We start from the raw sequence: 26,962 nt of genomic DNA, 5'->3' as shown, positions 1-26,962 counted from the left end.
AACCCCTCCGACATTGGCTATTCCTCTGTTTCATATTTTTGCCAATTTGCTAGATGGCAAGTGAAACCAGAATTTCACCTCATATGTTTTATTTTATTTTTATTTATCTTTTTGTATTTTATATTTGTAGTTTTTTTGTATTTATTTTATTTTTTCTCTGTTACGTACAAAAACAAGTTTCCACATTCACTTTTAAAACTTTGAGTTCTGAATTCTTTTTTCCTCCCACCTCAATCCCCTTCAGTGAGAAAGCAAGATATTTGATATAGGTTTAAAATATGTAGTCATGAAAAACATTACCACAATGGACGTGTTATAAAAGTTAACATAACACCCTCCCAAAAAAAAGAAACCTCAAGAAAAATAAAGTTAAAGTATGCTTCAATCTGCATTCAGACATCATCAATATTCTTTTTTTTTTTTTAAACAAGGCAATGGGGTTAAGTGACTTGCCCAAAGTCACACAGCTAGGTAATTATTAAGTGTCTGAGACTGGATTTGAACTTAGGTACTCCTGACTCCAGGGCTGGTGCTCTATCCACTGTGCCACGTAACTGCCCCACCATCAGTTAAGCCTTCAGAGTTCTTTTGGGTCATAGCATTGCTGAGAAAAGGTTAGTCATTTACAGCTTATCATCGTATAACATTGCTCTTATTTTGTATATAATACATTTTCCATAGCATCTGCTCATGCAAGTTTTTTACTGAAAGATTACTGTTCATCATTTCTTAGAATTGTACTTCATCTTAATTACATATCACTGTTAAGTTATTCCCCAACTTTGTGCCATCTCCTCAATTTTCAGTTCCTTGTCACCAGAAATAATACTAATGTTTGTCCTTCATTTTTGAAGATCACGACATCAGGGAGGTGATGCCATGATAAGCACATGTGAATTGGATTTGAGTGAGGGGGTGCTGTGCTAAGTTACTAGCCTTTTTCCTCCAGAGCCATCTGGGTCCAATGGCCAGATAGGAATCAGGATGACTGGTGATTGCCTTGGATGTGAGACAATTAGGGTCAAGTGACTTGCTGAAGGTCACACAGCTAGGAAGAGTCAGGTGTCTGAGGCTGGATCTGAACTCCTGTCCTGATTCCAAGGCCAGTGCTCTATCCATTGTGCCACCTGGCTGCCCTGCCTCCAGAAAAGAGCTGCTATAAATATCCTTATACGTATAGGTCCTTTTCCTTCCTGTTTTTCATCTCTTCTGGAATATAGACCTATATAGTGACATTCCTAGGTTAAAAGGTTGGCATGGTTTTATATTTCCAAATCGCCCTATAGAATTGTTGAATCCTTTCACAACTCCTTCATCATGAATGTCTAATTTTTCTTACTTTGCTTCCATCATTTGTCATTTTTTTCTTTTAGTCCTGTTAGCCAATCAGATGGGTGAAAGGTAGTCCTACAGAATTGTTCCACTCTGCATTTTTCCTATCAATAATGAAGTTAGCGCATTAAAAAAAAAGATTTAAATCGTATTTATAGCCTCATATCTATTTCTTGATCATTTATTAATTGGGGATTGGCTGTTATTTTTACAAATTTGACTCAGTTTTCATGATTTACAAATTTGCAGTTCTTTTTTCAACTTCTTTTATTACTTATGTCAGGGGATAGCTTTTGGTCATACTTATATCACGCCTATTTATCTTGGGTATCAAACTTTTATTAGAGATGTTTAGTAAAACAAGATTTTTTTCCAGTCAGTTGCTTTCTTATCCTTGTTGCATTAATGTTGTTTGTGAAAAATCCCTTTCAATTTCATATAATCAAAATTTTACTTTGTTTTTTTTAAGTACCTGTCTTTTTTTTAAAGTTAAGGATTTGGTTCTTCTTAACCTTAGCATGTAAAAAGCATTCTAGTTCTTTTCTAAATAATTTTTATGGTATGATCTTTATTATTCAGACGATGAAACCATTTTGAGTTTATTTTTTGCATATGGTGGAAATTATTAGTCTTGGTGGTACATTTGATCACATGTTGGACCTAAAGTTAGGAAGACCTGAGTTCCAGTTCAGCCACAGACATTTACTAGTTTTGTGCAATGCTGGACAAGTCACTTAAACCTATTTGTCTCATTTTCCTTATCTGTAAAATGATTTGGAAAAGGAAACGGTAAACCTCTCCCCCCCAACCCCTACAAGTATCTTTGCCAAGGAAACTCCAATTGACTGCAGAAAGAGTTGGGCATGACTGAACAACTACTACAAATTTAATTTCCTGTTATTATTTTCCAGTTTTTCAGTAAATTCTTTTCAGATAAAAAATATTTTCCTGAATAACATTTCAGATAATTGAATTAACTGGGTTACTGGATTTCAGCTATTTCTGATTCTTCTGAACTTAATCTGTTCGGTTGAGCTATTTTTCAATTATTAGTTGGTGTCAAATAATTTTGGCAAATTTGACTTTATAATATGACCTTTTGAGCAGGTGTGTGTCCAATCCATGACTTGTGGCCCACATAGGGCCCTCAAAACCCATTCATGAGGGCCATGCCATGTAACTGGAAAATGAAGAAATGGGTAAGCTCCTGTGCCAGTATTGAAACATCACAGCCTGCCAGAATTTTTTTTATTATTTGATTATTTTTGTGTTCATAATTATAGCAGACTTTATTGTTTGCAGTATTAATTGCTGTTTTGTCCCACGACTGAGAATAGATTTCAAAATTTTAGACATCAACTGCATTTCAGTGTATTTGCTGCTTCATTCTCAGTTGACATCAACATGTTGCCTACAAACTTGGAAGTAGAATGCATAGAATTGCAATCTGACATGCTATTTAAAGAAAAATTTATTCAAGCATCTTCATTGTGCTTTTTATTAGTTGGTCCTACTTTAAAAAAAATCCAGCATTTCATTTCTCTTTTGTGGAGTATTTGTTTTTGTAAGCAACTTTTTTTTTTCCAGAATCATACAAAAAGTAAAAATAGAATAAAAATTTAAGTTGAGCATCTTGAAAATATTTTTTACATTGCTACAACCTCTAGCAAACCAATTTTAATTTCACTAGTATTGAATAAACAGGCACAGTGTCAAATAGTAATGTAATGATCACGGTTAGTTAAGTAGTTGAGAGCACTGGTTCTGGAGTCAGGAGGACCTGAGTTCAAATGTGGCCCCAGACACTTAAATTACTATCCTATTGCCCCACACAAACAAACAAAAATGTCATGTTATTATTTTTTGTTTAAAAAGTAAATGTTTTATTGTTATACTCATTTATTATACTTTATTACATCATTGCATTTTATTATTCTAATCCTCATTGTTGATGTGGGTAGCATTGAAGTCATAAAAAAATTAAATTCTATATATGGCCCCTGACAAGTTTTTGTTTGGGGGTCCAGAAGAACTTAAAAGCTGGGACACTGATACATTTAAGTGACTTGTCCATCAAATTGAGCATGTGTCCGGTAGAACTTGAATCCAGCCGTCTTTCCACTATACCAGTGATGTCAGATATCTGCCCATGATACATTTTAGAGCCACTGGACAATTAAAATATAATATTTAGTAAAATGAATAAAAATATAAAACATTTCTTTTCAAAACTATGTCAAATTGCAGCCCTCAGGCTTAGGTATGGATTAGTGGTCCCACTTTCTATTTAAGTATGACACCACTATGCTATATTATATTCCCTCTCAAGAAATAAAATCTGTCTTCTGGGATAGACTCTTTTAAAAAAAGATCCTGATAAGCAAGGTGTCAAAGTCAATAAATGGCGAAGAGAAAGAGTAAGAAGTGCCTGGAAATTATGTTGCACAAATGTTTATTAAACATATTTTATCAAGAGTATATAATGTTAGAGCCCATGTTATGTAACAAGTAGCTAGCAGCAAGAACAAAGAACTCAAGATCCCTGCTCCAGTAAAGTAAAAAAGATAGAAATAATTTTCATTGGCCTGCCAGTATTAAATAAAAAAATGTTTCTTATGTATACCATCCAGGTTGACTTCATAAGGGAAATGTCAAAGGATTCGAGGGGGAAAAACAATTCCTGTACTGTCTTGAGTAATTAAAAAGAATGAGGTCTATTTTTTTTTAAGATTTTTGCAAGGCAATAGGATTAAGTGACTTGCCCAAGGCCACACAGCTAAGTAATTATTAAGTGTATGAGGCCACATTTGAACTCAGGTACTCCTAATTCTAAGTCCAGTGCTCTATCCACTGTGCCACCTAACTACCCCCATTAAAAAGAGTGAAACATTCCAAGAAAGAGTAGAATAAACTGCTTCAAATAGAATATGAAGGAAAATCAGGAAAGGACAGACTGGAGTATCAGAAGAATGGAAGAATAATACAAAAACAAAAGAAGGAAAGTAGAAAGACCCTTTATTCGTTAGAGCCAAGTAATAGATTTCTATCAAAAAGGGAATGCTTGATTGATAAAGAATGCTGGGATCTTTCAAGAAGAAAGGCTTATATCCAGTATAGGTTAAAAAGAAATGAATGGTAGTTTCCTGCTGCAGAATACCAAACCAGTTGTGGGATGACCTGAAAGTTTGTTGTTTTCCTGGTGTGTTTAGGGCATGACTGAAAATAAATCAAAACTTGTCAAATTAAACCGTCACTTAGTCATTTTCCCACAAGGTTTTTAAACCTTTCAGGAACTCTTGACTGGGGGATCCAATGTCCTGAGTTGTCACTTTACCTTGTTTCCTATTTCTGGCATTCCCAAGCCATACTTCATCATTCTCCCTCTGCCCTAGCCAGCTTTACTCTCCTTATCTTTGTTTTTGGAATTAGAATAAAATTAACTCTGCTACTGTTCTTGGAATAGGATTTTGTCATATTTTTCCATCTCCACAGTTAATTATTCTCCTATGTTCTTTACTTCCTCATTATAATGTAACCTCCTTGAAGGTCAAAACTGTTTTTATATTTGTATTTCCAGTGCTTGTCAAATAGTAAATGATTTTCAGTACTTTTTTCATTCATTAATTTATTCATTACACATATTTGTTAGTGATTTTGGGTGAGAGGGAAAATTGTCCTTATGGGAGGAATCTAGAAAACATTGTTCGATGAAGCCCTGGATAGGTAATTGTCTAGAGTGATGATGATAATAATAACAATAATTAACATTTATATAGCTCTCACTATTCCAGGCATCATGTTAAGTGCTTTATAATTATTATCTCATTTATTCCTCTAATTGAGGAAGGTAAGTCCTATTATTAACCCCATTTTACAGATGAGAAAACTGAGATAAACAGGAGACTTACCCAGGTTCACACAACTAATAAATGTCAGGGGCTGGATTTGACTTTTTAACCTTCCTGATTTTAGGCTTTAGCATACTATCCCCTCTATCACCTGAAAGTAGATAGGTGCCTTGGTCAGGTAGCATTTATTAAGTGCCTACTATATACTTACTATGACTGGGGATACAAAGAAAGGGGGATAAAGAAGTTCTGTAATTCTGTCTCTCAGGGAGCTTAGAATCTGTTGACATGGAGACAACAAGCAAACACTATGCATATAAGTTGAGACATTATATATATATATATATATATATATATATATATATATATATATATATATATATATTGAGCATGGTACATTTGGGAAGTATCTAGTTGATTAAAAAGAGGGTCTGAGAAAAAAAGATTTTAATTCCTAGGTGGTTGTTTATAACAGGAATAATGAACTTTTTGGCTAAGTAGGGAGGTATCTTGAGAGAATAGGTAAAAATATATTTTCCTGGAGACTTTTGATCCACTACACAGGAGTTTAAACTGAAAATAGAGGATAAAATAGGGGAAAAACTACCATTGTGCTTTTGGCAAACCTGATATTAATAGAGGAGGATGATGAAATCTAAGAGGGTCAATAATAATACCTTTGGTTTCAGCTTTATGCAAAAATGTGCACAGAACAGCTAATAAAGTGAAGTATAACAGTTAAAGAGGTGCCTCCTAAGGTTTCTCTTCAGTTATTTCAAGACCTTTTTCTAGAGCTGGAATCTCAGGGATGATCTCTTTAAATTACAGATGAAGCGGAGTTCCAGAAATTTTAACTGAGATAATATAAATAAAATATAAATATAAAGCACTTTCTAAACTTTAAGGCACCAAATAATACCTTGCCGTATTTCTTTATATTCCTTATACTTGATTTAATTGCAGTAGTATTTCATTGTACCTACTTCTAGAACTATTTTAATGATGATTTTAAGTTACTTTTAAGCTTTTTCTTCAATTAAAAATTAAACACCTATTGACAAGTTTATATACAAAGCTATTTATTTTTGATGAAATTCTCAGAGTATCTTCTTAAATATACTCTGGGGAAAAGGGTGTGATTTTTGGGGGTAGTTTATACTGTCAAATTACTTTTCATTAAGATTCTAACAATTTACAGTTTCATCCACAGTGAATGAATGTACTAATTTCTTTATAGTTCTGGCATTTACTTGATGTTTAATTTTTTCTCATTTTTATGAATGTGAAGTAGTATTTCAAATTTGTTTTAATCTGCATAATTTCAATTATTATATTTTAGATGATCATTAACATCTTGTTTGAAAATTATTTTTCAAAATTTTTTTTTAGTTATGCTAGGCATATAACATGAAAGTGGTTAGGACTATTTTTGAGGTCAGACTATACAATGATAAGAATGGAAAGATGAATGCAAAAACCACTTATTAATTGCATGTTATATAATTACAATTTGTTGTGAATGGTCTTGTTCAAGCTGATAAGATGAGGGCCAGTGTCAGGGTGGATAGTTGGCTAAGATGAAGAAAGAACTTGATGCATGGAGGAAACTGAACTTTTCAACTTGTATGTCTGTTTTGATTATTAAGGGGAGCTGTCTTTAATTGAGAAGAGGCTTAGCATAAACATAATTATTTGAAACTCCAGATAGAAGGTTTGGTAAAGGAGCTCTCATCTGCTCTGAGTGAGTTCACCTTGCCATGCACAGATGTTACATGCCAGTAACAAGAAAAACAGTTGTGTCCCTACTTGATAATCTTTGAAAAATTAGAAATAGAAGAGGTGCAACAGCACTGGAGATACACTTGGGGTCTTCCTTTGATTTTCTGTAAAAGCACAATAAATTCTTCAGATTATAAGGCCAGTAAATTTGACTTTGATTCCTGGTAAATTTCTATCTTGTGTTATTAAATGATTATCAATTATAGACTTAGAAACATATGATACTAGACTAACCTCACATGTTATTAAATGATTGATTGTTTCTATTTAATGAAGAAAATTATTATGGGCTTATGAAATTTATCAACCTCATTTAACAGTTTCTAGACCTGTAGGTAGACTAGGGGAACGCCAAAGATATAGATACTTAGATTTTAACAAAGCATTTACTGTTTTTCATGATATTCTTATGTACAGAACTGTGTAGACTAACTGGTATCACATTTTGAGTAGTTTGCTTTGATTATTCAATTGATTGAATGATCAATAGAACAAAATTAATGAGTTAAAATTAACTACATTACTATAGTACAGGAGAGCTGTGCTTAGATGACTGATAGCTTGTGGGCAAAGAAATCTAGGATTTTCTTTGATTTCATATCCTTGATGGATCACCAGTGTGAAATAATATCTGCAAAAAGTAATATGATATGAAGTTGTTAAAATAGATCTAGTGTTCAGATTGAGAGACGTAATAGAAAATTTTATTCTTGATTAGATTATGTTTAAGGAATTGTGTTTTTAGTTCTTGGCACTACATTTTATTTGATGTAAAATTATTTGTTTTCATTGATAGTTACAGGTATTTAAATATGTTAAGCAAAAGAATAATTATATTTCTTCTATTATTAGTTGTTAACCCCATATATATATTTTCAGATGGGGGTTAATTGATAATAGCAGAATTATATTGTCTTATATGCTTATTTTTCTTTGATTTTATATATCTCCCAGTTTTTTTAAAGTCTTCATATTTATTTGATGCAAAAATTACCACATGATTATTATTACTCTATTTTCTTCATTCCTTCCCTAACAGTGTGGACTTAGTTTTTAGTTTTTCAATTTTTTTTTGCTGTTACAAATAGTTCTGGCAGAAATATTTTTTTTATGAGGTCTTTTATTCCCCTATTAATTACCGTCATTGTATAGACAGTTATCACTTTATGTAAATCTGCATTACAGAAATCTGACTTCATAGGGAATTCTGGAAGAAATCTGCATTCCCCTCCCATTATAAAATTTCCTTACACAAAGCACTGTATGTTAAGATGCTGGTCAATGTGGGCAGTATAATTAGTGGTGGGAAAGCTGAGAAGCATCTCTTAGTTCTGAGTGCCTGTAGACAGTGTGTGATACTTTGCTTCTCTTGTTGTGTTCTGTAGTCATCCTGATTCTTTCATTATGGCTTGTGGCAAACATGTTCTTGAAGGGTAAAGTGAACCATTTTGTAAGTTTAAGCCAATAGACTTGGCATTGAAAATTGAAATAATTAGAAAATATACAAAAGGACAAAAAGAGGAGAAGGTGCTATTCACAGGTGGAGAAACGATTAACTATTTGAATAGAAGACCAAACTAGAAGAACATTTCTGTAAGCTTGGTGCCTATTCAAGCTCAGGCTCAAAGTCTCTTTGAAGATTTAAAGGTAGAGAGTACCCTGAAGGAACATGAGTATTTACAGCAATTAGTGGTTGGTTTGCATGGTTGTTAAATTGTGCAGATTTTATAACATATACAGATCTGGAGAGACTAGACTGCTAGTGAAAGATACTGAAGTAGCAAAGGAGAAAAATCTTTAACAAAGACTTAGACTAGCTTTATCAAAGATTGTCATTTCAAACTTAAATCTCATTGGAGCAAAAAATGAGGGAACATAAAGTTTCTGTTTAGAGGGGGAATGCAACTATGACTTGAAAATTAAAACTTGTTCTTATGCACACTTAGAAAATCTCAGAGCATTAAAAGAATCCAACAAAGTCAACACGAACTGTGCACTATTTTGCTAATCATAAGGCTTATTACCATATTCTTTATCATCTTTGGACAATGGTTTATATATACTACTTCATTCCCAAAGCTGAGAAGTTTTGTAAATGATAGTGGCATTCCTTTCAAGATTAGGGTTTGTTTTTTTTTTGCATAATGCACCAGGTCAGACTCCTTCAGCTGGATAATTTAATAAAAATGTAAAAGTGGTCCACCTTCCCACATCACTACTTCATTATTACTTTTTTTAGGGTTTTTTTTTTTTTTGCAAAGCAATGGGGTTAAAGTAGCTTGCCCAAGGCCACACAGCTAGGTAATTATTAAGTGTCTGAGGCTGTATTTGAACTCGGTACTCCTGACTCCAGGGCTAGTGCTCTATCCACTGTGCCACCTAGCCGCCCCCACTACTTCATTATTACAACCCATACAGCTTTGGATGCAGATAAGGACTTGACATTGGGAGATTTCTGAAAGTCCTACAATTTTTACCGTGCAATTCATAATATTACTAAATCATGGAAAGCTATAACAGAAACATGTATGAAGAGAGTTTGGAAAAAAGTGTTCCTGCAGTTCATTCCTATTTTCAAGACCAAGATGAAACATTAGAGCAAGTAACAAATACTGTAAAATTAGCACAAGAATTGGAGGTAGAAATAGATGAAAATGATGTGTAAGATTAGATTGAATCTCATGAAGAACTATTGATTGATGATCTGATTGAATTGTTAGCTGCAAAGATTGCAGAAAAAGAAATGGAAGTTTTGGAATTGGTACTTGAATTATTTCTTTTTGATTGCTTGCAGTATCTAGAATTTTTTTCATCTACCTGGAAGATCTGGATTTTGGCTAACATTCCTGAGAGTTTAATTTTGGGGATTCTTTCTGTTTGCACTTTATTCTCTGGTTTAAAGTGATTTGAGCAACTTTTTTTTAAGACTCTTTTGTTTAAGACTTCAGGTTGTCCAATTATTTGTAAATCCCCCTACCCCCCAATATGTTTTCCAGGCAAGTTATTTTTGAAATGAGATGCATTTTTTCTATATTTTAATTCTATTGAGTTTGCTGTAGTATTTCTTGCTGTTTCAAGAAGATGTTGGCTTTATTTTTTGTTCCATTCTGAATTTCAGGAAATTTGTTGCTTGGGCATTGATTTGTACCTTTTGTGCCAAACAGTTAATTCTTATTCCAATTTTTTCTAAAATAGTTTCTTATTTCTTTTCCAATTTTTTTTCAGATGTTCTCATTTCTTTTATAAAAACATTTAAAACTCTTGCTTCCTCTTCTAGGAATTCTAATTGAATTTGTGCCTCTCTGAAGCTTTGCTTGTAGATGTTTGGAGTCTCTTTCTGGGTTTTTGTCTTAAGCATTCATGTCAACTTAATAGCATTTTATGATGGGATTCTTTTTTTATTTGCTCATTCTTCCAGACTCCTTCCTTACTTCCATCTTGATATTAAGACCAGACTCTTCATCCTTGTGGAGGGAAGTTTAGGCTAGTCCTTTTTACTTACTTCTTTCTTGTGATGTCGTGTTAGTCTGCCATCTGAGGGATAGACTAGTCACTTGGAAACTTTCAGTGCTTCTAAAATAGTATGATCCAGGGCAAAGTGTGTTTGCTACACCTTTACCACACCCACCCCCTCCCAACTCTGTAAAATTTTGAGCCTATATTTGGTCCATGCAAGAGTAGTCCACTGCTAGACTAATCTACATGAACTAGAAGTTTTCATGGTTCAGAGGGATGAAATTGGAATTCCTAGTCTGCCTTTTTCTCTGAAGCATCAGAATGGTCTAGATACTAGAATCCACTCTGCCTGGGGGCGTCTTATCTATATTACTGCTGTTAGTTGCTTCTGGACTTATCTCTATACACATCACCTTGGACTGACTGATCATGGCTTCTTATGCTGTAATGCCTCTTGGGTACAGGTTTTTTCTTTTCTCTTGAGATCTGAAACTGGGTAACTGGTGACAAAAGCTGTGGCACTTGTTTCCTCCTTCCATTAGGATGAAAGTTCTTTGAGGGCAGAAAGTATCTCATTTTTGTGTCTCCATTGTCTAGTGCTGTGTTTGGGAAATAATGGGTTTTTAATAAGTGCTGTTTCATGAATTTCATTAGTATATTAGTTTTTGATTGTACTTAATTATCATAATGGACGTGGTAAAAAAGCAAAAGATAAAAACCTAAAAATAGATAGAGATAATTTATTTGCTTCTGAAATAGCCTTATAATTAACTGATTATTGTTCAGGATTGGGGCGGCTAATTAAAAAAGACAATAATTAGGTTGTGCAGTGGATAGAGCACTGCTCTTGGATGCAGAAAGATTCATTTTTGTGAGTTCAGATCTAGCCACAGACAGTTATAGCTGAGTGACCTTGGGTTAATCATTTAATCGTGTTTGCCTCAGTTTCCTCATCTGTAAAATCTGGAGAAGTAAATGGCAAGCCATCCCTCTATCTTTGCCAGAAAAATCCCAAATGGGACGAGTGTGGTTGAAATGACAAAACAACATTAAAAAAACTTTTTAAAAATTATTTTTTTATTTTTATTAAATATTTTATTTATTTTGAGCTTTATAATTTTTCCCCCTAATCTTGCTTCCCTCCCCCCAAGAAGACAATTTGTCAGTCTTTACATTGTTTCCATGGTATACATTGATCCATATTGAATGTGATGAGAGAGAAATTATATCCTTAAGGAAGAAACAAAAAGTATAAGAGATAACAAGATCAGACAATAATATATCAGTTTTTTCCCCTAATTTAAAGGAAATAGTCCTTGGACTTTGTTCAAACTTCACAGTTTTCTTTATCTGGATACAGATAGTATTCTCCATCGAAGACAGCCCAAAGTTGTCCGTGATTGTTGCACTGATGGAATGAGCAAGTCCACCAAGGTTGATCATCACCCCTATGTTGCTGTTAGGGTGTACAGTATAAAAAACTTTTTGACCACATAATTTTGAATGAATACCTAGTTGTGTTTTCATCTCCTAAATTTTGCACATGAGCAATACAGTAAAGTAAATGAGTTTTTTAGTATATTGTTGGTGAAACTTTTGGGGGAAGGAAATAGCTTGCATTACTTTGAAATTCTTTAAGATTTTTTATAACAACTCAGAAAATACTGGTATATTTTAAAGCTGATAAAACCAAACCCTCCATCCTGAATGGATAACTGAGAATTTATTGCAAGGTAATTTGTCTTGCAGTGTAGGTCTTACTCATTCAGCAGTTTCCTAATTCATCCCCTCATACTTTATTGAACTGTGCCTTTCAGCATAGATTTCTAAAAAGTTAGATGGACTATGTCCAGCTGCCCACAATTAGAGAAAATATCCTGTACAATATCTTCCTTCGTACTCTGCCAAATATTTTTAGTGAACATCTAACTATCACAAAAGTTGGCCCATTCACTTTTTGACAGTTTTTAAAGCTCTGCCCTTTGATTGAGCTGTAATCTGCCTTTTAATTTCCATCATTTGGTACAATATCTGTCTGGAACTAAAAAGAATATGGTGAAGCCAACTTTCATGTAACATTTGAAAACTTTTGAACCTTTGTTTCTATAAGGTGTGTATACCTTTGCTCATGAAATTGTTAGGAAAGTCAAATAAGACTCCTGAGCAATTCAGGTGTATTGGTAATTACATTTTTTTATAGTTAGCATTTTAGTATGTTATTTTTTTTATTTTTTATTTTTTTAGTTTTTGCAAGGCAATGGGGTTAAGTGGCTTGCCCAAGGCCACATGGCTAGGTAATTGTTAAGTGTCTGAGGCCGGATTTGAACTCAGGTACTCCTGACTCCAAGGCTAGTGCTCTATCCACTGTGCCACCTAGCCACCCCTTAGTATGTTAATTTTAAACAAAATTTATAATATCCTAGATAAGTGCATTAATTTTGGGAGCAAGGGGTATTTGCAGTATAAGGGATAGCTAGGTGGTACATTGGATAGAACACCTTGGTTCTGGAGTTCAGGAAGACTCATTGATTTAAAGATCGGGCCTCAGACACTTAATAGTTCTGTGACTCTGCTTCAGTTTCCTCATGGAGACACAAAAATGAACCACTTTACTATCTTTGCCAAGAAAAATCCAGAGGGGTCTTGAGAGAGTCAGATTCTACTGAAAAAATGACTCAGCAACATTTCAATGTATAACATAATTTTACTATCTTAAATTATAGAAATTTTGTCTATGATATTTGTTTGGTTATACTTTGATGTAGAATATTACTAGGGCATACATACTTTCTGATTGTGATAATTCTTCCTGTGGGAAATATAGTCAAATTTATGATAAATCTGCATTGTGGTGTTTTTAGACCTACATTGTTTGGGGAAAAGTAATATTAATATATCACTCCAAAATCTGTAGTTAGAATAGCTAGGAAATTAAAAAGTATATAAAGGCAATACTATTCAAGATGGTCCTTTCTGAAGTACTTTCAATTTGTTGGAAGAATATTTTCTTTCTTTGGAGAAGAATGTAAACATTCGATACTTAAAAAAGGTGTCAAGATTGTTTCACTCACCAAAAGTTAAATTGGATTGTATGTGAATATTCAATAATTGTGAGCTTTTTACATTTCCATTTCCTTTGTGTAGGAGTTAAAGTTCCACGTAATTTTCGCTTGTTAGAAGAACTTGAAGAAGGCCAAAAAGGAGTAGGCGATGGTACAGTTAGCTGGGGACTTGAAGATGATGAAGATATGACACTTACAAGGTGGACAGGCATGATTATTGGGCCACCAAGGGTCAGTCTCCCAAATTTTTTCTGTTAATACTGATCTTAATAAATGATTCATTGAAAAATGTTAGTATCTAAGACGTGAACACTATTAACATAATTTTAAAATGTTTCTTTTATACTTATGTTTAATCTGGATTTACAAATCAGAATATTTTTGTCATTATTTCAGTCATTGCATAGTAAAGGTATATCCTCATATGTCTCTCTCAAAGTTATCAACTCTTATTTTAATTTGTAGGGTTTTTCCCTGGATTGAAGCAGCTCATTTCCTCATTTCAAGGAATTCCCTCACTGAGGGTTAGTCATTATTTTTTGAAACCTATGGTAAAATTCCCTTTCAAGATTGAATGTTGATTCAGACTTTTCCTTCATTATATTGGTATTGAGAAGGACATGGTATAGTGGATAGGAAAGCTGGTTTTGTATGCTGGAAGAATTAGGTTCAACTTCTTCACACACACACACACACACACACACACACACACGGATAGGTGGATAGATACAGATATAGATATATCCTAGCTGTGTGACCCTGGAAAAGTCATTTAACATCTCTGTTAACTATCCAGTTCTGTGAGGTTTTAAACTTACAGAGAAGTACTATTGTGTATCTACCTTGTTAAAGTCCTAAGCCTAATAAAAATCAGTGTTTTTTTTTTTTTTTTTGTTTTGCATAATGACTTCCTACATTTTCAGGCTAGTTGTACAACTTTCTGAGTAATTATATACAGTAATCAGTGAGAGTAGAACCATCTTACATATTGGAATAGGGTAGGAGAACAAAGGCTTGGGGGAAAAAAGACCTTATTAAAAATAAACAGATTTCCAAGAGAAACCATTTATTACTACCAACTCCTATGCCTCTTATCTTAGAGAATTTTTTAGAAGTCTTAACAGTAGGGCATCTTTAGCCAACAAGCATTTATTTATTTTCCCTGGTTAATAGTATTTTATTTTTTTCCCCAATTACATATCAAGATAGTTTTCAACATTCATTTTTGTAAGATTTTGAGTTTCAGATTTTTCTCTTTCCTTCCCAAGACACCAAGAAATCTGCTATAGCTTATATGTGTACATTTATGTTAAACATATTTCCATATTAGTCATTGTGAAAGAATTGGAACAAAAGGGAAAAACCAAGAAAAAAAAAAAATAAAATAAAAAAAATAAAAAAAAATAAAATTCAATCTGCATTCAGACTTTAAAGTTCTTTCCCTGAATATGGATGGCATTTTCTGTCACAAGTCTTTTGGAATTGTCTTTGATCACTGTATTGCTGAGAAGAAGAACTAAGTCTGTGATATTTGAACCTCTCTCAGTGTTGCTTCAACAAGCATTTATTAAGACTCTGCTCTATACCAGGGATTTGGTAAGTCTTATATCCTATAATGCATAAAACAAGGAAAATATGTGCTTGCCAAACATTTTTCACTTGATGAAGGCAGTGTGATAGGAGATTCAGAGGAAAGAGGAATTTCCTGTATTTGGTGAGAGTCCTATATTGTCCTTTGTATGAGGATGTTGTGCTGATTTTATAAAGCCCCATAACATTGCAGAGTCTCTTAAATAAATTCCATGATTTATAGTGTTTGACCTAATTATGCATATAGAAAAAACAAAGTGAATGAAGATTGCCAGGTTGTTCTATACAGTTGGATGGACAGTCCATAGAGTCTAAAACATCAATGCATACTGTGATACTGACCATAGTAGATAAGGCTTAAAATTCACACTGGTCTCAAGTTTTTTTCTGAAATAGTCATCTTTTTAATTCTATAATTTCTAAAGAGTTTAAAGTTGTGTCATTCAAAGGGCAGTGGTGAGGCACATGAATGGACATAAGAAAGGCTATAATACAATACAATGAATTGTACGAGAGGAATTTTGTTAGGAATGCTTTCAGAAAAATGTGATCACTAAAGGGAGGACAAAGGAATAATTGTTGGATATGCCATGTGTTCCGTTGGATGTACCATGTGTTCTATTGGATGTTTACTCTTGCAATCAGGAAAGCTAGATGAATATCAGCAACAATTTGGATGGAACTCCTGTTGAAAATTTCTTGAAGTGAAGGACAAAAGCCACAGAGGATAAGAAGAAATAAATAGCTTGTAATTTATGTTGAAGTATTACATCAGTGAGATTACAGATCTTTTAAAGAAATGAATTATAATCTAGTATATTGAAGTAGATTTTGTTAGTTATTTTTCCTGTTAACAGTTTTCATAAAGAAATTAAGACAAAGTAAATAACAGTGCTAATTTCATGGACGGAATATTTTGTAATTTGTCAGTTTTTTTTTTAACTATGCTTGTGCATGTTTAAAAGTTATCAGTTTTTTAAAAAAATTCACAGGTATTATGTTAAGAAATCACATACAAACTAACAAAAGTATTATTTTTCTTTTCTTTATCAACTTTGCTTTACATAGTATGTATTTAGTGCATATTGAGTTAGTTGTAAATAATGACTTAGGGAACTTGCTTTAGTTTATAATTTAATTAGTGTGAAATTAATTTCTTGTTTAATGCTTATTAAATGTAGAAGATTTTTCTCAGTTAAATCTACAATTTAAAAATATATTTGCTTTACTTTGCTAAATTCACTATTTTCTAGTACTCTTCCATGATTTCTGTGGATTAAAATAAATATTTGTGCGACTTAGGAGTAGTTATAATTGGAAGAAGCCTTAGAAATTATCTAGTCCAATCCTTTCTTTTTATAGTTGAGGAAACTGAGATTCATTTGCTTAGCTAGAATGCAGCAAAGCTAGAATTTATATCCAAGTCCTCAGACTCTAGATTTATTGCTTTTTTTTTTATTCACATTATTTTCTCACTCTCCTAAGACCAGCCTATTGCCATCAGGATTTATTTTACTCTTGGTTCTTTTAGGCAACAGGGAAAGCTGCACTTTTGAATTATGGTCAGAACATGTATCAAATTAACCAAAGATGCCAATGGAGTGCAAACGCTGGTAGGTTCCACCAAATTGGAAAGACTGCGAGTTGTGGGCCTGGTGACAGACTGTCGCCTTAGGACCAGTCTCTCTTAGTGTGGAGAGGCTCATCACTAAAAGTCTGGCTACCAGGTGATGAATTTTTTGGTCACAACTCAGGAGTCTATCTACAAAGGTGTGCATGGGTTTTGATCTATTTTGGGAGAGGGAGTTACTCACATTGAGAAAATCATAATCTGAGGAAGGCAAAAGATAATGCCACAGTGCCTTTATCCTCGCTCTTCCATTTCTCATATTCTGATATTTGTGAGGAATTAGATTAACTTCCAAATATCTACAAATATATCAGTGATGTTCCAAAATCAGTCTGTTCCCCCATTATCACTTTTGAAAAATTGTATACTGTTGTCTATCCAATACTTCACAAAATATAAAACATTACATAGATGTGAGCTATTATTATTTATAGTAAATATGTTGAATTAAAAAAACAAAACACTTGCTTCAGGGGAAACTAGAAAGTTAGGATAGATATGAAAACTAGTTTTTGATTTTTTTTTTGTCACATAAGTTAAATGATATGACCAAACTCCATGAGTTTTCCACCCTTTCCCACATCCAGTCTGATATTCTGTACAATAGGCATACCTATTTTATGATTCTCTTCTCCTTGATCTCTGATTTAGTTTATATTCTTTTTCCATCTTTTCCCTTTTCATCTGGGGAGTTTTCATGATTTTTTCATGAATTTCATAATTTTCATACATCCTTTATGTTTTTATTTTTGACTCTTTTGCTTCTGTACTGCTTTTTGTGTATTTGTGTGCAAGCTTGTTGTTAGATTACCAATTAAATACTATATTGGACTCAATAAAATTAAGACTCAAGAATCCAGATAGCATTTAGAACAATGTTTACATTGGTATAGTCAGTGTATTCAAACTTCCAAACTTTTGGAGTTTCAAGATTACCATCTTTTTTTTCTGTAGCTTTGGCATTTTGGAAGTCTGGTTTCTTATAATTTTCTTTTTGGTGATAAAAGAAAATCTTTTAGCTTCAAACTACTGGGATTGACTCCCATGCTTGGAGAATGGCTAAGTGTTCCTGTAGTTGGCTACACAGGAGGATGAAGGACTAAAGGTAATAGGACAGGATTATCTCTGAAGGAGAAATGAGGGATGAGGGAGGGAATAACATCCTGTCTTGGTTCCAGAGCCAGGTGGAAAGCAAGGGATGCAGGATGATAGCATTCAATGCCCTGAAGTGGAAGGACAGCAAACATTATAGGTAAATGTACAAAACGTGGGGTAGGGACAGTGAGAAGGTGAAAAGATACAGAATCTTCCCTGGAGGTAAAGTTCATTGGGAAAAGATTGATTCAAATTAAAGGATGGTGAAAATGTTGGGGCAAGATTTGCTTCAATGGAAGAGGTCTAGAAAGAGACAAGGTTCTCCATTGCATGGGGGATATGTATGGGGTAAAAGACAGCAGGATAGAGGCAGTTCTCTTGATGAGAACAGGGAAGGTAGGGAGAGGAGAAGGAAAATAACTAGAATAGTGGGTGTTCTGAAAGAAAACATTGATAAGTTGTGGACTTCTTTTTTTGTCTAAGGGATGTTAAACTTGTGATGCACTCTATTCCATATAATTCTCCAAGATACCCTACTCTTACCCGCTTTTATCCCTGATAATCTTTTCTCACCTTGTCTGTTCACTCTCTCTCCCTCCCCTTCTTCCCTTCTCCTCTCCCTCCTTTCCATCCCTTCCATCCCTTCCATCCCTCCCTTCCTCCCTCCCTCCCTCCCCCACAAGAGGACTATAACAGAAAGGTCTTTTAACTGTATAGTTATGAATAATTTAGAGAAATGGTATACCAGCAACATTAAAGAAATGTTAGGTTGAGATAAATCTTGAATATGTCTCTTAAGTGAAAATAGGTAATTTAGTAAAACAAACTGTATGCATGATCAGTATAAATATATGTAAAGGAACATGAAGTAATTGATTCTATATTATGAAAAATTTGATAACTTACATGTTTGAACAATTTGTGGCTGAAAATTTGTTTTATGACTATTCTCAGTTGTTTTTAATATAGCAGGCTTTCCCAATAAGTTTGAACTTTTTTTTTAATCTTAAAATATATGGCTGGGATTCATAAATGTTGATTTGAGGAGTGTTGGGAATGGGAAACATGGAGTTAAAGGAATTACTAATGAAACTGAAGCAAAAAAATTAAAGCCTCTTTTAAGGTAAAAGTATGATATATAATTTCATATATTATAGGATATTTAATTTAGTGTATCATAGGAAAGATATTGCTAATAACCTTTTTTTTTGTGGTTCCTCTAAGTTATGGTCATGAGAAAAACAAGATTTGTGCAATACAAAATTTGGGAAATGCTTATGAAACCATTCTGAAATGGATGCTGATAGTATAAAAACTACCATGATATTGAGAGTCAGTGCTTTAATTGTTTAATTTTTTAGGCAGCAGGATTTGTTCCATTGAGCTCTTTGAGTGTATCCCCCCCAAGAAGTTCAGTTTCCCTGGAGTTTTTATGTGCTGGTTGCCTCTGTATATAACCCTCATTGGTATATGATAAAAATAGCTCATATTTACATAATACTTTAATTTTACAAAAGAAGAACCTAAAACTCAAATAGGTACTGTCTTGCCCAGAGTAGGGTCACTCAGTAAATGTCCAGCCAATATTTGAACTTTTTGGCTTCAAGGTCAGTGCTTTTTTTCACTATACCATGATTGATAACTTCCTTCAGTTCTTTTTTTTTTTTAAGATTTTTCAAGGTAATGGGGTTAAGTGGCTTGCCCAAGGCCACACAGCTAGGTAATTATTAAGTGTCTGAGGTCGGATTTGAACCCAGGTACTCCTGACTCCAAGGCACTGCGCCACCTAGCCACCCCACTTCATTCAGTTCTTAAATGCATGAAGCCTTTGATAGTTGAAGTTACTTTTAATATTTCATGTGAGGACAAACAGGCCTGATTTTTGTAGCAGAAATTCTATCTTCAGCTTCATTGAACCTTGTTTTAGAGTATTGATATTAAAGTTGCATTTTTTGGTAGAGGCAAGAGTTGCTTCTAGAATTTCTTTTTTTTTTTTAACTGTAATTTATAAAACATTTACTCTCTTTGTTGCTTGTTATTACATTGAGAGTTTTTACTATGGTAGATGCACAAAAGAGAATGCACCCTTCTCTAACACCCTTCAGTCATAAGGCAACATAGATTTGACATACCAAAGTAAATTGGTGTCTTTTGAATAAGATTTTTTTAAGAGTGGTCATTTAAAATCTATCAGTTCTTATTAAGTTATTGATTTTTTTTGTGCCTTCCAGACAAACTATGAAAACAGAATATACAGTCTGAAAGTAGAGTGTGGACCTAAATACCCAGAAGCACCTCCAACAGTTAGATTTGTAACAAAAATTAATATGAATGGGATAAATAATTCCAATGGAATGGTAAGTTAAAATCATCATCTTTGCCAAACTTCATTATAAAATTCTTAGTAAAGTTCCAAAAGAAAAAACCCTTAAACTTCAGCACAAAATTTGATTAGTATTAAAAAAATCTTCTGTTTTGTTTTCTTTGCATGAACTTTTCTTAGAGACTTCTGTTATACCAGCAAAAGTTAGAAGTTTTTTTTTACTTAAGTCTTTTATTCAATCTTACAATATTCTTTACTATTGCATTTATTGCATAACTATGGTATGCCATGCAAGTTGTGCCAAGCATTTTACAAATCATCTTATTTGATCATGGTAAGGTATTTTTCCTTTGAAAATTGTCTTAGTCTGAATATAGACTACACAGTTTTCCAAATCTGACGGCATTAGTTTATTTCTGTTTTGTTCATATATGTGTGTGTGTGTGTGTGTGTGTGTGTGTGTGTGTGTGTGTATGTATATGCACACTTACACACACACACTTTTCTTTTTCCCTCCCACTTCCACTAAAGGGATAGTATGTTCTGAATTTTGAAACTAATATTCAGATCTGTTTAGTATTTTCTTTTATTTAAAGTATAAAACATTTTTTGTGTTTTACATTTAGAGGGAACTTATATTTAACCATAAGATAGCAGAAAGTTGACCCTGTAGCTAGGAAGACTTGAATTCAAGTTCCTCTGACATACAGGCTCTGTGATCCTGGGCAAGCCTTGAATCTCTTAATATTTCTAGATTACTCTCTAAAGTTGCAAAAGATGCCAACCTCTCTAGTATAAGCTACCCTCTTGGGTGGTAGATATTTTGGTAATGTTTGTTCTCTTAGGCAACCTATTGACTCTCTGGCTTGTGATTTATTCAGTTATTATTGGAAATGACTGAATTTCCTAGGAATGAGGATGTTAAGTCGTGTGTGTGTGTGTGTATGTATGTAGAAATGTAAGTACTTCTCTAGCTTTGAAAGAACAGTTGTGCATTTGTTCCCAAGTTACCCCCAAGCCTTTTTTTTTTAATGATGTTTTTGAGAAATATGAGGTGGTGAACAATTATTGGGACTTTCCTTTGAAGCCAGGGCTTATAGAATTGAAGATTAGGATTTGAGATTTATAATCCATACAGATCAAACTCTGCCCTCTCAAATAATTTCATTCTATGATTAGGAACATCACTAGCTTTCAAAAATCAGGGGTATCAATCATTTCTAATTCTGAAGCACTCAACTTCTCAATCACTGTTATGTAGCCAAATCAGTATTTCAGTTGAAATTAAATGAGCATTGATATTTTAACATATCTCTATAAAATTTTCATATGGTAAGTGATCTAGTTAAAACATTACAAGCAAGATAAACTTGGGAGTACAATTGTCTTTTCACATCTTCTTCAGCAAATTTCTAAAGAGCCAGACTGAGGAATGATCCTGAAGTCTAAGGAGAAACTATCTCCCTTAGTTTCCTCATCTTTAAAAAGAATGTTATTGGGATGGCTAGGTGGCATAGTGGATAAAGCACCAACCTTGGAATCAGGCATACCTGGGTTCAAATCCGGTCTCAGACACTTAATAATTACCTAGCTGTGTGGCCTTGGGCAAGCCACTTAACCCCATTTGCCTTTCAAAAACCTTAAAAAAAAATGTTATTTTTGATGTCCCCTGAGGTCCTCTGGTTCTTGACTGGTGATCCTATGATAGAGCCTCTAGATGGGTCTTGTTTAAAATTTGTATGTTCTCTTCACCTCCTCTTTACAATGTTCTTTTCATGATAATAACTTATATACTCATTTATATTTTCCAAAATACTTGATTCAGTCTCATTTTATCCTCAAGACTATCTTGGGGAATGTTTTGTGAGGTTAGTCATGTTAGAATTATTTTGGTTTTTTGTAAGGCAGTGGGGTCAAGTGACTTGCTCAAGGTCACACAGGTAAGTACTTATTAAGTGTCTAAGATCGGATTTGAACTTGGGTCCTCTTGACTCCAGGTTCAGTGCTCCATCCACTGGGCCACCTAGCTGCCCTTGAAATGATATTCTTAAGATCATGTAGCTGGTAAATAATAAAGCCAGAATTTGGACCTAGTTTTTTCTACCTTTGTGTCCTCTATTCTCTATATATTGCATTGCTCTTTGAGACCTCCCAATGAGCAAATGAGAAATAATTGTTGAATTGGATGAACTTTACCTGTAGTGTAATTGTTAATCATGCAGACACTTGCTTTTAATTTTAATATCTCTTACTTAACTAAACATTTGAACTTAACCATGATTATTTGAAAATGAACCATTTCATTGTTGGCATTTAGAGTGGTATATATGGGAAATTAATTTTTTTCTTGATAGTAATTGGAACTATTATTTTCAGATTTTTTTTCCTTGATGCTTCTTCATTGTAATTGTATATTCTTTTTTTTTAGGGTTTTTTTTTTATGCAAAGCAAATGGGGTTAAGTGGCTTGCCCACGGCCACACTGCTAGGTAATTATTAAGTGTCTGAGGCTGGATTTGAACTTAGGTACTCCTGACTCCAGGGTCGGTGCTCTATCCACTGCGCCACCTAGCTACCCTGTAATTGTATATTCTTAAGTACATTTAGGCATCTAATTATTTGCATCTGATGGTGCATTTTACACCAATAGATTTGTAGTCTGTCTTTAAAAATAATAGAGGCCTGTGTTTATCAAGTGAAACTAGGCAAAAATATTTCTTCTGGGAATATTATCAGTGTAAAATATAAATTACAGAGGTTTAATGCTATGGGATCTTAGGCTTGGGGGATTATTGTGTATTATACACTTGATGAACTTCTAGCCTTTATTCTGACATGATATTTATTTTCCTGTAATCGTCCTCCCCATCATTCAACCCACCAAGATCTTTACTGAGAGTTTATGAATATTCTTGTGGAATCTGTTTGGTATTTCATGAGATTTGCAATCTCCTATATTTATTTACTACTATTATACAACTGCAAGTATTTGTTTCTGTTTTAGAAATATCTTGGTTTTTTTTCCACTGATTTTTATATAAACTCCATCCAGATGTGGAGACAGTCTGCCATAGTCTTAAGAAGATTGCATTATAAATATACTATATTATGTGGCATTCCCCTAATTTTTAATAACTTCAGAGAAATTCTAGATAATTTCTGTTCTTAGATACTGCCTTTGTACTGCATCAATTGTGGATAATGACAATGATAGAATATTTTCTGATATACAAAGGACATTAAAACAATTCATTTTACTGTAGAAAATCAAAGGGATATTAGTGATCTTCGAGTTCAACACTCTCATGTTTTAGATAAAGAAGATCAACAAGATGAAGGAACTTGCCTAAAGTGTTTTATTTTATCTCATTGTTTCGCTTATAGAATGAAATGCCTATACCTTAGCAACTGTGTATGTGCTTATGTCTTTGGATAGGGAGTGGTAAAGGAGAGAAAAACAGTGAATCTTCCTTTGTTTTTCTTGTACAGTAAATCAACTCTATCATGGTATCATTTTCTTCTCTACCAGACCTTGAACCTGTAGTCACTACTGTCTCTTCTGCTTTTGAATCCCTTTCCCATTGTATCATCTGATATTTTTCACCATTATGAAACTTACTAGCTCCTCTGTACCCTGCTTTATCCAGTCTAGAGGATGTTCTACTACAGATCTGTATTAATTGACCCTAATAAGGCTCATTGCTTTACAATCTTCCTTTACTGATTTGTATTCCTCACAGTGGCTATTCCAAGCTTCTTTATTCTCCAATTCTTCATTTCTGCTTCCATTTAAAGCAGATGATCTCACTTCATAATTTTTTTTTTTAGGTTTTTGCAAGGCAATGGGGTTAAGTGGCTTGCCCAAGGCCACACAGCTAGGTAATTATTAAGCCTGGATTTGAACTCAGGTACTCCTGACTCCAGGGAGTTTTCATTTCCCCCTTTCTCTTTCCTTTAGCCCTCAGAAGATGAAGACAATAAAATCAACCACTTCCATATTATTCTCTGTGACTTTGCTCCATCAGTTACTCTGTCTCTCTCCTTTTAATGTTTAGCTCCTTCTCTGATTCCCTCCTACCTGTTTGAAATATGCTATTCTTTTTTACCTTTTTAAAAATTTAAGGCAATGGGGTTAAGTGACTTGCCCAAGGTCATACAACTAGGCAATTGCTATGTGTCTGAGGCCACATTTGAACTCAGGTGCTACTGACTCCAGGGCTGGTGTTGTATCCACTGAGCCACCTAGCTGCCCCAACTTGTTTGAAATAATCCAATTGCTTCCCATTCTAAAAAAAAATCTCCCCTCCATGCAGTCTTGAACCTATAATTATCATTCTCTTCCTTTCCTCCCTTTTCAGTACCAAAATTCTTGAAAGTATATTACACAACTTTGATCATTCATCTCCTTGTAACCCAACGTCTTCAGTTTTCAGGGAGTTCTTTTGTACGTGGATTTTTTGGTTGTTGGGTTTTTTTCCCCTTTCTTGATTATATCTTCTCTTTATATATTCCTTTTGCAATCTCATTGATTGCCACAACTTTATCATTTCCATGGCTTCTGAATCTTCATCTCTAGTTTTCACTTCTGCAGAATTCCAGTTATGTATTTTCCATGTTTTGAACATGTCCAGAACTAAATCTAACTGTTCTTTTCAACTGGTACATATCTCCATCTCTTCAAGAGTCTGATCATGAGAGACTTCATTAAATGTTCTGATTAAATCTAAAAACTCATCTTTAGCATTTTATTTTAATAACTTTTTTTTTGGTTAAAAAAAGGATTTATGGGGTGACTAGGTGACGCAGTGGATAGAGCACTGGCCCTGGAGTCAGGAGTACCTGAGTTCAAATCTGGCCTCAGACACTTAATAATTATCTAGCTGTGTGGCCTTGGGGAAGCCACTTAACCCCATTTGCCTCGCAAAAACCTAAAAATAAATAAATAAAGAATTTATGTCAGTTTAGCATCTTGTTCCTTTCATTTTACAGGTAATGCAAGCTCATATTACTTATAGAATACTTAGAAGTTTTCAGAGTGTTGTATTTGTTTACAATAATCCAGATTGTGTATTTTTCTCATTTTGCAGATAAGGAGACTAATTTTTTGAGATTGTCTCCCACCCCAGGCAACATAGTAAGAAATAGAACTTGGATTTAAGTTTAATTGTCACACTACCTTTCCCTTTACAGATGAGGAAACTGAAGCCCAGAAAGGCTAATCAACTTGCCCAGAGCCATATAGCTTAGTGCTGGGACTAATTACCCAGGTCTTCTGATTTTTGGTCTGAGGAAGATTGAAAGTGAAGTTTTTGATGTTGAAAGTTATACCTAAAATGGTAATTTTTTTTTTTTAACTTTAGCATTTTATGTTCATTTATTTGTGATCTTTGTTTTTTTTCTTTTAGGTGGATGCACGGAGCATACCAGTGTTAGCAAAATGGCAAAATTCTTATAGCATTAAAGTTGTACTTCAAGAGCTAAGGCGTCTAATGATGTCCAAAGAAAACATGAAGCTTCCACAGCCTCCAGAAGGACAAACATACAGCAATTAATTTTAACAAATCTCAAACTTATCTAAACCAACAACCTTCTACTCATGTTAATGTCTTGATTAAATCTCACAATGCAAAACCCACACATTAAAAGAATTTCAGCTGGTATACATGACCTGGACATTTGTAAGAATATATTTAATATATGTACACCCATTATGTTTTCAGGCACAATGGGAAGAAAAATGCAGCACAATTTTTTTTTCCTCTTATCAAGGCACTATCATTTAAGCATAAACCTGGAATACTCCAAATGGAATTCAGGTTTTACAAGATGAAAGCATGACAAGAAGTGTCAGATTGCTGTGGAGTAATGTGTGTTTCAGAAATCTAATTTCTCAAGAAGGAAAATTATAAAAGGCATGCTTGATCCATCTTGCTTAGTGAAAGAGCTGCAATTTAAATTGTTTAAAGTAGCAGGTACAATAAATACTGTTGCTAATTTTGTTTAATTTTTGAAGAGGTGTGGGTACCGACTACTAGTAGTAACAAAGAGTATGTTCAGGATTGTTTTGATACCTGTATTTATAAAAAGGGGGGGAGGGATTGAGGGAGGGAGATGGATTTCTGTTTTAAAGCAGCTCCTGTGTGTTACATGTAACAGACATGGTAAATACTTGTTTACAGTCTTTGTTCTGATAAACCATGAATTTAAGTTTAAGTGAAAAAAAAAACAAAGGAAATAGGTGTATGGATATGTGATTCTGAGATTAAAGTTAGTCTTAAAATGTAAATAAAATGTGGAAAGTATCCTCAGAGGCTGTGCCATTTCTATGATATTGCTGTATTATATGTATAATAACTTGCCGAAGTAGCTAAAATCAGATTTATTGTATCTTGTTGGTCTCTTTTATTTGTTCCCCTATTTGTGTATGCTAGTTAAGTGGACCTTTGGTTATTATTCCTAAGGAGCAATTACATAACTGGTTTTACCTATCTTTGAGAGAATAGAAATCTCTTCTATCGTGTTTTTTTTTAAACCAAACCTCATAGTTTTTAATCACACCAGAATTTTCAACATCTTATCTCTTTACACTCTGCTTTTCACCTGCTATTTTAGTTCTTTTAACTTTTTTCTTTTTTTTCTTTATCATTTTTTTCTGTGAATCTTCAGGTTGTTCCCACTAAACACTCAGTTACATGGAAGTATTATAAGCATCTCTTCTTTTGACTGTACTGTCAGCCCTGACTGCTTATGGTACAATGCCATGAACTAGAATGAATTTCAACCATACCTCACCCAAAATATTTCCAAAATAGTATTTTCCTTTCCTACAGTTTTAATAATGGTTTTAA

The 26,962-nt window shown here is 33.7% G+C and overlaps 1 protein-coding gene across 10 annotated transcripts in view; it reads left to right on the top strand.

The window, feature by feature from the left end:
- The window catches only part of UBE2V2 (ubiquitin conjugating enzyme E2 V2), a 58,486-nt gene extending 32,064 nt beyond the window's left edge, over positions 1-26,422 (top strand). For 2 of the 10 annotated variants that reach the window (XM_074205615.1, XM_074205616.1), the window contains exons 3-6: positions 13,560-13,708; positions 16,599-16,680; positions 20,024-20,149; positions 25,520-26,422. In XM_074205615.1, coding sequence (XP_074061716.1) covers positions 16,627-16,680; positions 20,024-20,149; positions 25,520-25,666 — 327 coding nt within the window. In that variant the 5' untranslated portion in view covers positions 13,560-13,708; positions 16,599-16,626 and the 3' untranslated portion in view covers positions 25,667-26,422. The other 8 variants (XM_074205613.1, XM_074205622.1, XM_074205621.1 and 5 more) reach the window with 7 other exon arrangements.
- Positions 26,423-26,962: the final 540 nt, after the last annotated feature.

This window comes from Macrotis lagotis, chromosome X (genome assembly GCF_037893015.1).
Source record: "Macrotis lagotis isolate mMagLag1 chromosome X, bilby.v1.9.chrom.fasta, whole genome shotgun sequence".
NCBI lineage: Eukaryota > Metazoa > Chordata > Mammalia > Peramelemorphia > Peramelidae > Macrotis > Macrotis lagotis.
The sequence above is the reverse complement of the archived record's forward strand: the minus strand, read 5'-3'. Positions and strand labels throughout refer to the sequence as shown.